Here is a 10,819-nt window from a genome sequence, read left to right on the forward strand (position 1 = left end):
TGGTTGAGTTGTTTATCTCTTCATTTGATGTTTTAGGGTTTCAGGATTGTTGTATTCTCTGTTCGGCTTAGTTTTTCAGATCTTTGCTGTGGAGGGACGGCGTGGTGCTTCTGCCTAGAGCGCCATTTTGCCGGAACTCCCTGACTGTTCTTTCTTTGTCTTGTTTTTGTTCCCTTGGTTGTTTTCCTTATTAAGGTTTCATTTTTAAAAAATAATTTATCTTATTTTTGTTTTTGAAAATATACACAGCAAAACATATGCCAATTCAGTAATTTCTGCATGTACATCTCAGTGATGCTGGTTACGTCCCTGCAGCCATTCTCACTCTCGTTTTCCAGATTGTCCCTCTGCCATTAGTACAAACTCACTGCCCCCTAAGCATCCCACCTCTTAAGTTTTCATTTGACTCTCTTCTCTCTTGGGCAGCTTATAATTCAGCCTTTATTTCTGAAGTGATTTTATTTTTCCTTCTATTTCTTTTCTATGTTTAATTAACTTTTTTGTTTTTAATTTTTAAATTTTTTATTCAGGGTGATTTTTCGCATTCCGAAATGCTTGTTTGAGGATATTTAGTTCAGTTTGGAGTTTAGCGTTACCCTTTATTCTACTTGGTGGTTGATTTTTGGGGTAACGTTTACCAGGTGAAGTCTTGGGATTCTCTTCTACCGTTTTCTTCCCGGAGTCCCTGTGCACAGAGTGTGCTGCTTTCAGCTGCCCGAGTGCCTTTGGTGGTTCTCAGGACTCCTAGTCCCCGGGTGCACCCTTCTGTCAACACAGTGAAGTGCAACTTCTTTAACGATTGCTTCTCCCTGCAGAGTAAAGGATGAATCCCCTGGGTTTCCTTTTTCTTTCAGGACCCTACGTTGCTCTTCTTTGCTTCGCTTGCCCTTCACTACATAGTCTCCTAAGGAGGCCGTTCCACCCTTATCATCCTCCCCGCTGAGACTCTCTGCCGTTTGGGGACTGCCGCCTTGACTGTGTGCCCCTCGGAGCCCCATAGTCAGTGCCCAGCACACTTCAGAGCCTCGCACCCACTGGCTTCCTCTCGCTGTGGCGATTTCAGGAGACCCTCGTGGCTGCCAGGGCACCTCTTTTCCTGACTGCCCTTGCCCTCCACCAAGGCTCAGGAGGCACGGGAAGGGAGCTTGCTGGAATCCGGCTGTGTGTTTTTGCTTACTGGTACCTTGAATTTCACGCTTTCCCACCCCTGTTGTCCTGGGAGAATGGGTTCTCTGAGGTTCTAAACGGCTCCTGGGCTCCTGGTGACTTGTGGGCGGTCTGCATTCCAGCTGCCTAGAAGCGTTCAGCTTCCGTGTGATAATGTCCTTACTCATTTTTTGAAGTTAAAAATCTTTTCTTTCAGTGAAATGGTGGTGATTGCAGATGGCAGCAGTGGGTTTTTCATTTCCTAACTTTGCAGAATTAAAATTTGGTGGCCCTGTTTTGGTCCCCAAAATATTTTGGAAGTACATTATTTCATACAGTTCCTAAGGCTGGGAAGTAAGTAGTTGCATAGGCATGAAAGGGCCATGTCAGTGATGAAGGTGTGGAGCCATCAGTGGGTTCTGTAGGTGGTCGTTGGGGCTACGCCCCGTATGGAATTGTTGCTGTATGGCCGGGAAACGTGAGGAGAGTGCAGACCCACAGCCTGACTGAGGAAGCTGGACCTGTGAGGGCAGGGGGAGGGCAGCTGGAGAGACGGGCCCCCAGGAGAGACGGTGACCCCAGGAGGGCAGGGCCCCGGGAGAGATGGGGACCCAGGAGGACCGCATCTCAGGAAAGATAAGGACCCAGGAGGACAGTGCTCCGGGAGAGATGGGGACCCAGGAGGACGGCACCTCAGGAAAGATAAGGACCCAGGAGGACAGTGCTCCAGGAAGGATGGGGACCTGGGAGAGATGGGGGAGGAGGGGTGCTTGTTTCAGGGGATTGAGCCACACTGTCAACTGCTGTTGCTCTCTAGTAAAAAGACTAAAAAACTGGGTTTGCATCCGGGGGGTCATTGGCGACTCCAGGAGGGCAGTGTCAGTGGCTGGTTGCAAGTGAAACCAGGAGCAGAGAGCAGCTATAGACTGTTGTTTCCGGAATGTTCATGACAGGAATGAAGGGCCGCCAGAGGAAGGCTTACTGTGCCTGGCGCGGTGCTGAGCGCTCTCTGTAGGTCCGTGAGGTCCTTGCCTCTGACCCCAGGTGGTGGACAGTGATGGGGTGTACCAGACCCTAACGCCCATTGTGACCACTCTGGCTCCTGAATGGAACGCAGAGCTTGGGGAGGATTTGTTCTTGCTTGCCCTCCTCCCACACCCCTCTTTCCCGCCACATGAGAGAGGCGCATACGTGTGAGCGCCTGTGGAGAGCAGTGTTGAACTTGCAGGACTGAGGGAGGTCGGTCCTGGAGGGGCAGGAGGAGGGACCTGGCCTTCAGGAAGATTTGGGGGCTTCTTTTATTGAGGATGACAGGAAAGTGTAAGACTGGGTGAGAACCAGGTGTGTTTCTCAGGCTTTTCCTCTCCTGTGAGGTTGAGGCGTGAGGCCGCCCAACTGAGGGATGGAGCAGGTCAGAGGCTGTGGTGGCTGTTATGGGGGTGGGGCAGGTTAGAGCCCTGCAGAGCACCCAGCAGGCAGTGGGGGGGCACTGAGGAGCGGAAGAGAGCCCACTAGGCAGTGGGGGAGTCCACCGAGCAGTGTGGGGCAGGTGAGGGGGCCACTGAAGAGCAGAGCGCCCCCAGGCAGTGGAGGCCCTCGGTCCGTCCCCCCCCCCCGCAAGGAGCAGAGTGCCCCCAGGCAGTGGGGGGCACCGAAGAGCGGAAGAGAGCCCACTAGGCAGTGGGGGAGCCCACCGAGCAGTGTGGGGCAGGTGAGGGGGCCACCGAAGAGCAGAGCGCCCCCAGGCAGTGGAGGCCTGCGGCCCCTTTCCACCAAGGAGCAGAGCGCCCCCAGGCAGTGGAGGCCCACGCCCCCAGGCAGTGGGGGGTGCCGAGGATGGGGCAGGAACGTGTGTCAAGGCGTGGTCGTGTGATACCGCTTCCCAGAGTCACGCTGAGCTGGGCTGAGCTAGGGGGCCCCAGCGTCGGCAGGGCAGAGGGGCTGCAGACACTGCTCGGCTGCTTCAGTCTCCCGAAGGCGTGTGTCCTCCTTTTCAGGCTGGATCGTCAGACGCAGGCCACTACTCTGGTCCACCAGATTTTTGGCGGATATCTCAGATCCCGTGGTAAGTGAGGCATCGCCTCTGTCCCTTCTTGGCAAGATCTGAAACGTGACCGGGAATTCTAAGAACGCAAGTCCAGGCTGGGACGCTCTCTAGCGGTGTGGACTTGGCTACATCACAAAGTCCTGAGCCTGCATTCCTAGTCCTTTGCCTGATGGTCATACTGTCCACCTGGGAAAGTGTGGGGAGTAGCATGGGGCCGCGTGACGTTAGTGGCGGTGTTTTCCCTTCACCTCTCCCTCGGTTTGTGCCGTTGGTGTCCACACCGAGGCGGGGAGATCCTGCAAGGGGAGAAGGAGGCCGCTCTGGTGGGGGCAGTGCCAGGTCTGCCCGGTGTCTCGGGGTGAACTCTGGCTGGGAATGAGGCCTCCTCCACAGATACTGTGATTCTGGGGCTGGGTGTATCACAGTGTCTGGCCAAAGCCCCGTGGAGAGCAGACTGCCCGGTCCACATGCCCTCACTGCCTCTCGTTCTGTTCTAGTGAAATGTTCCGTGTGCAAGAGCGTCTCGGACACCTACGACCCCTACCTGGACATCGCTCTGGAGATCCGGGTATGGCTGAGCGCCGGCAGGGCACGTTTGCGTCAGGAAAGCGAGGCCAGGGAAGAGGGGGAGAGTGATGGGAGAGACAGATATTGGCCATTAATCTATCTAGATGAAGTTATGGGTAGATCTCCACTCATCTAATACAGACCCAGTAAAAGCATATTATCAAAATAGATGGAAAAAAAACTTGAGACTCCTGCTGCCTTTAAGTAGAAACTATCACTTTCGCAGATTTCTTTTTAGCTTTTTTCCTCTGAGTCTTCTTTTTGTTTAAAAAAAAAAAAACGGAAAATGCCGTTTTGTCCCGAGACGTGAATATTGCTCACAGTCCTTGCAGGGTGTGGGGGGCCTGTTGTGCACTGTGGCAGTCTACACGCAGAATTTTGGGGCACGGCACCGTTGGGGAGCAGCCTTCCTTTTGTGATGGCTCTGGAGCTGGCTGTAACCTGGTGACTGTGGCCGGTGGTCAGCCCCCGGGGTGGTGGTTCTTTGTCAGTAGAGAGGGGCTTCGCAGCCGCTGACCCTGTCCCTTTGCCATGGGTGGGTCTCAGTAGGTAGCATCTAGCAGGCACATTTTTGTCCACGTGAAGTTTTGTGATTTGCTGCCTCAGCCTGGAAGAGACCTTAAATTTGGCATTTCTGGAGTCAGCGTTTTTCTTCTGCTGTTTATTCACCTCTCTCTTTTTGTCCTTCTCAGCAAGCTGCCAACATCGTACGAGCCCTGGAGCTCTTTGTGAAACCAGACATCCTGAGCGGGGAGAACGCCTATATGTGCGCCAAGTGAGTTTCATTTTGCTCGGGGCAAGAAGGTCACGCCGTCCAGAAAGATACAGAACAAGTCACTGACCCGACCCCACTGGCCTTTCGGGGGGGCCACTGTTCACCTCTCCTGAGCTACACGTGTGTGCCTTCAAAATAAAACCTCTGAGCCACGCGGATGAAATGACAGCCCCGGCGTTTATAGCTGGGATTTGCGCAGCACCTCCCAGTGCCAGGCCCTGCTCTGAATGTGTTTCGGGCATTGTCCTGGGACGCAGGGGCTGGTCGTGTTCCCATCTCACAGGACGAGGAAACCAGGGCACACAGGCACCTGCTCCGGAGCCCGTGCTCCTGGCCGCTCTGCTCACTGCTTTCATGTGACACACGTGTTCTGCCGCTGACACGTTTACTGAATTGTCTTGGGCGTTTTTCCATTTCAGCAGATGTGAGAGTTACCGCTTACTTTTAACAACTGCAGTCTTACTGTGGTATCCCTGGGTGGTGCAAACGGTGAACTTGCTCAGCTGCTAACTGAAAGGCTGGTGGTTTGAGTGCCCCCAGAGGTGCCTCAGAGTAAAGGCCTGGCAATCTACTTCTGAAAAATCAGCCACCGAAAACCCTACGGAGCACAGTTCTACTCTGACATACTTGGGGCTGCCGTGAGTCAGACTCGTATAGCTGTCCTACGCTATGTATCCAGGCCGTTTTACAGTTGTAATCACTAAAGCATTTGCTCTTAATTCTGCTTTTCAGGTTTGTCTTTCTTACAGCCCAAACACTGCTCTGTGTCCCTCTTCAAATTGATTTCATTCACCTGAAGCCATTCACTTGTGCTTCTGCTTCCCCCTTCGTTACTTGTCTTCTAGCTGTGCTTGCATTTATTTCCTGCTTGTCCATTTGATCACCTGCTTTTACTTGTTTAACTTGTTCTCTTTTGGAAGTGGGACCCCAAGGCCACCTCGTCGTGCGTTCTGTTTAGTCTCCTGGCTGGGAAATGCTCTTATTTCTGCGTGAGCGTCTCCAGCTTCTCTCTGGTCTTTGTGTCTCTGTGGTGGCTCCTTTAGGAGGTAGTGGTGGTAGTCTGGGGATCAGACCAAAAAGCCACTGCCAGTACGTCGATCCTGACTCAGAGAGACCCCGTAGTAGAGTGGACCTGCCCCGTAGGCTTCCCAAGGCTGCAGTCTTTACAGAAGCAGACTGCCACATCTTTCTCTCGCGGAGCAGCTGGTGGGCTCGAACTGCTGACCTTTCAGTTTGCAGCTGAGCGCTTCAACTACTGCGCCACGAAGGCTCCTTCAGGGGCGCAGACCACAGAGTTATTCGTGGAGACCCTGTCATCATAGAGCTGTCGTGAATAGCCTTAATCTGGCACAAGGATAGCTTTGCTCAGAGCAGAGGCTCATGCAGTTTTTTTATTGGGTTTTTTTTTTTTTTTTTAATCTTTTATTGTGTTTTCAGTGAAAGTGTACACAGCCAGTTAGGGTCCCGTTTGACAATTTCTGTTAAACAGATTGTTCAGCAACATTTGTTACATTTTCCACAATGTGTCAACGTTCTCCTTAATTACCTTCTGGTTGTTTCATTTCCAGTGCTCTAGTCTCCCTGCCCCCTGTCTTCTTGTCTCTCTGTTAGGGTTAGGGTTAGGGTTAGGGGCAGGGGCAGTTGCTGAGCTCACACAGTTCTCGTTCACTGTCCTCACAGATGCAAGAAGAAGGTTCCAGCCAGCAAGCGCTTCTCCATCCACAGAGCGTCCAGTGTCCTGACCCTTTCCCTCAAGCGCTTTGCCAACTTCAGCGGGGGTAAGATCACCAAGGTGAGTGCTCCAGCCACCTCCCAGTGGCTCAGCGGCCACCGCTACCATCACAGTCACCTGGTGCTTTTTAAAATACAGAGTCAGGCTCGACTCCAGAGCCAATGAATTAGAAATTCTGAAGGGCAGGGCCCAGGAGGAGCCCTGGTGGCATAGTGGTTAAGAGCTTGGCTGCTAATCAAAAGGTCAGCAGTTTGAATCCACCAGCTGCTCCTTGGAAACTCTGTGGGGCAGTTCTACTCTGTCCTACAGGGTTGCTGTGAGTCGGAACCGACTCAACAGCAATGGATTTGGTTTTTAAAGGCCCAGGAATCTGCCTTTCTTCGAGGGCAGGGTCCCTAAATGATCGATACGCACAGTCAAGCTGGAGACCAGCGTCGTGTGGGTCTGTGTTTTCCTCGTTTCATTCTTCCTGCTGTGGAAGGTCACGGCTTCCTTACAAACAGCTGTGGTGGACACTGGACACCAGCTCTTCACCCACCATGGCATCTCTTACCCAAAACAGGTGCACCTGCACGTGTGGCTTTTTGTGGGAGATGGAGTACACGTCTGCTTTCTGTCCGAGGGCATCTTAGCAGACGATGCCTGTCTCTCTCCAAAGTCCAGAGCTGTCTTCATAGTTGTTAGGGCCCAGCTGTGTGGTTGGGGCGGGGCATTTCTCCGAGCCTCAGAGTCCTGGCCTTGTTTAGATCAGTGCTTCCCAGGCTGGTGTTCTATAGAGTGTTCATATGTTATACTTTGAAAAAACATGTTCCGTGCCCAGCTAATTGGGAAATGCCAAGCTGAAGTTTTTATTTTTTTAACTGCAGAGCTTCTCAGAGTCTTTATTAGTCATTTTACATTTTGAATCTCTTAAGAGGGGGATTTGATATGAAGAATTTTCTAAACTTAATTGTCTGGGGAATCATTCATTCATCATTTTACTACTATTTATCGAGTGCTTCATGGTCTCATCACTGTGCCAGGTGCTGGGGCCATCCGTGAATGAGAGCGGTATGGCTTTACCCTGAAGGAGCTTATGTCTCACTTGTAACATTTGGGACTGGTGTTCCAGCGAAACAGAGTTTGAGAAGCACTGGTCTGTGTGACTTTGGAGGTTGGATCAGGACTCTGGAGGTTGTTATGTATATTGGCTTTTGAGATTTTTATTTTGTCCATAGAAGGAAAAGGCATGTAGGTAAATCTCACAGATGTTATGTCGATCTAAAGAAGCCAGACACAAAAAAACTATATACTGTATGATTCAGTACGTGAAATCCAAGAACAGGCCAGACCAATTCAAGAAGTCAGAACAGTGGTTATTCAAGATGGAGCAGTGGCTGGAGGGGGACGTGGGAGCTGTGTGGGTTGGTGGAAGTGTTCTCTATCTCGGACGGGAGGAAGTTGCCATCGGTATGTGCACTTGACATCGAACACACACTACGGTCTGTGTCTCACTCACGTCAGCCGCTCCTCAGTAGACAAAGCCTTTGTGTGTGTGTAGGCGTGTGATACCCTATCACTCCAAGATCATTTTAAAAAATGTCTTTTCCCATCAAGAAGAGTCAACTTCTGTTATAAGTTTTGGAATGACCTTTGCTCTGACCCAATCCTCTAAAAATTAAACTTGCTGTAGCAGTTCGTTATGTGGAGTGAGCACATTTTTCACAAAGCCCCAAAGCCAGCCTTCTCTCCCTGCCCTCCTCCCCGTGCCTCTGTAGGGGTGGCAGGCAGGAAGTGAGTTCTTCTCGTTTTGCGGTTGGGAGCCAGGTAATGAGAGAACTAACTTAGATGCCTGGCCAAGCCGAGAAAAGACCATAAATCACTCGCTGCATTGAAATAAAGTTTCCCGAAGGTCAGTTGGAACAGACCCACTTCTCCGCTTCTTTAACCATTAACCCAGCGAGCCTCCCCTGCAGCCCTGCTGCAGGACCGATCACCCCAAACTGAAAGACCAGCTGGATCAGGCCTTTTGTGGATGGATAGGGCAGTGTGACCCTTACAGTGATGGCTTATACTTGTCTTTCCCTTGGCTTTTCAAACAGGATGTAGGCTATCCAGAGTTCCTGAACATCCGCCCATACATGTCCCAGAGCAATGGCGAGCCGGTCATGTACGGGCTCTATGCCGTCCTGGTCCACTCGGGCTACAGCTGCCACGCAGGGCACTACTACTGCTACGTGAAGGTCAGTCACGTGTGACGGCAGCGGGTATGCCGCCTTCTGGGGCCGAGGATGCGGCCGCCGTACAAGGGGGCAGCACGTTTATTTAGGAAGATGACGGTGTTCCATAGTTGAGTTCTACTCTGTCCTGTAGGGTCGCTATGAGTGAGAGTCAGCTTGATGGCATGGGTTTGTTTTGACAGTTCCATGGTGTAATGGTGAGCACCCTGGACTCTGAATCCAGCGATCCAAGTTCAAATCTCAGTGGGACCTTAGTGCTTAATTCAAATTAAGAATCTTTCAGAAACCCTGGTGGTGTAGTGATTAAGTGCTACAACTGCTAACCAAAAGGTTGGCAGTTCGAATCCACCAGGCACTCCTTGGAAACTCTGTGGGGCAATTCTATGAGTTGGAATCGACTCGATGGCAGTGGATTTTTTTTTTTGTTTAGACATTCTGATGTGAAATCATTGCTAGCTCATTAGCACTTAGAGATATGTGGCAAGTAACAGTAGATTTTTAAGGATTATGGAACACTTGTTGACCCTTTTGTTTCCTGTAACACCGTGTTCTTCAGGCGAGCAACGGACAGTGGTACCAGATGAATGACTCCCTGGTGCACTTGAGCAACGTCAAGGTGGTTCTGAACCAGCAGGCCTACGTGCTCTTCTACCTGCGGTAATGAACTTACTCCCCCCAGTGAACATGTTCCGTGTGATGTTCTTTTCTTGCACTGTCAGGTCTCCTACCCTTTTCCTATCTGAAAGTGATTGGGAATTCCACAGGAGGGGAAATGCTTTTGTAGATAGTCCCCCACCAGCCACTCTAATGGAGAGCATCCATTGGAAGGAGCCTTTTTAGACCAAATGTACTCGACCGTTGAGGGAAAGCCGGAGCCCCAGGAGGTCAGGAGAGGATTCCATTGCCCCAGCCTTTGAGGCTACTTTGAGTGTGAATGGCACCATCTCTTCGTATTCTGCACTGTTGCCCGCATTAGCTGTGTTGCCTCCAGATGGTGGCCAGCCCATCTGCCTTCCTCCGGGGGAAATGACTGCTGTGGGCCGTGAGCTGAGGTTGTTCGAGGGCAAAAAGCCTGCCCTGGGCTCGATCAGCAGGTGGCTTTTCTTGGGGCGAGTGTGCTTATCACTGCCTTGGAGACGGGGAGGCATTTTTTGCTGTTTAATTCGTTTCTACTGAATTTTGCTGAGGTATTTAGAGGTCCTTTTTGCTCTCCGATAAATTGAGAATCTAATCTGCGAAAACCTCGCACTCTGACACGCTCTGCACTTCTGTTGAACCAGATTTCTGAGACTCTGTAACAGCATCACATTGGTTTAAGGGCAAAGATGGAGTCAAGAGAAGCATGCTGGGACAGCCAAGGTTCTCCCGGGCTGTCTTCCTGCCTCTGTCCCTCTTTGTTTTCCTTCTTTAAAATGTAATTGTGACCTTAGCTTGTGAAGAGGACTTAAAGAACCTACTGATGAAGATCAAAGACTGCAGCCTTCAATACGGATTACACTTCAACATAAAATAAAAATCCTCGTAACTGGACCAATAAGCAACATGATAAATGGAGAAAAGATTGAAATTGTGAAGGATTTCATTTTACTAGGAGTCACAGTCAACACCCACAGAAGCAGCAGTTAAGAAATCAAATGACGTATTTCACTGGGCAAATCTGCTGCAAAAGACTTCTTTAAATTGTTAGAAAGCAAAGATGTCACTTTGAGGACTAAAGTGCGCCTGACACAGGCCATAGTATTTTCAGTCACCTTATGCATATGAAAGCTTGACAATCAGTAAGGAAGACAGAAGAAGAATCAATGCCTTTGAATTATGGTGTTGGTGGAGAATATTCAATATGCCACGGACTGCCAGAAGAATGAATAAATCTGCCTTGGAGAAGTACAGCTGGAATGCTCCTTAGAAGTGAAGATGGCGAGACTACGTCTCACATACTTTGGATGTGTTATCAGGAGGGGCCAATCCCTGGAGAAGGACATCATGCTTGGTAAAGTAGAAGATCAGTAAAAAAGAGGAAGACCCTCAAGAAAATGGACTGACACAGCAGCTGCAACAATGGCTCAAGCATAGCAATGATTGTGAGGATGGCGCAGGACTGGGCCGTGTTTCTTTCTGTTGTACATAGGGTTGCTGTGAGTCAGAATACACTCAGCAGCAACTAACACCACCACCACCACCACCTTAGCTTTAACTTCTCCCACTTCTTTCTCACATTCTGTGTCTGTGTGCCTTTATCTTCAGTGAGGGAGCTCCCTGACTCGTTCCTCTCAGCTTCAGTGAGGGAGCTCCCTGACTCGTTTCTCTCAGCTTCAGTGAGGGAGCTCCCTGAC

General features: G+C 50.6%; 1 protein-coding gene across 1 annotated transcript in view; it reads left to right on the top strand.

The window, feature by feature from the left end:
- The window catches only part of USP36 (ubiquitin specific peptidase 36), a 51,726-nt gene that overhangs the window by 25,041 nt on the left and 15,866 nt on the right, over positions 1-10,819 (top strand). The window contains exons 6-11 of the mRNA XM_004374105.2: positions 3,144-3,211; positions 3,691-3,761; positions 4,453-4,535; positions 6,216-6,327; positions 8,349-8,489; positions 9,043-9,143. Coding sequence (XP_004374162.1) covers positions 3,144-3,211; positions 3,691-3,761; positions 4,453-4,535; positions 6,216-6,327; positions 8,349-8,489; positions 9,043-9,143 — 576 coding nt within the window. The remainder of the gene's footprint in view (positions 1-3,143; positions 3,212-3,690; positions 3,762-4,452; positions 4,536-6,215; positions 6,328-8,348; positions 8,490-9,042; positions 9,144-10,819) is intronic.

The sequence above is a fragment of the Trichechus manatus genome, unplaced genomic scaffold (assembly GCF_000243295.1).
Source record: "Trichechus manatus latirostris isolate Lorelei unplaced genomic scaffold, TriManLat1.0 scaffold00028, whole genome shotgun sequence".
In the NCBI taxonomy this organism is placed as follows: domain Eukaryota; kingdom Metazoa; phylum Chordata; class Mammalia; order Sirenia; family Trichechidae; genus Trichechus; species Trichechus manatus.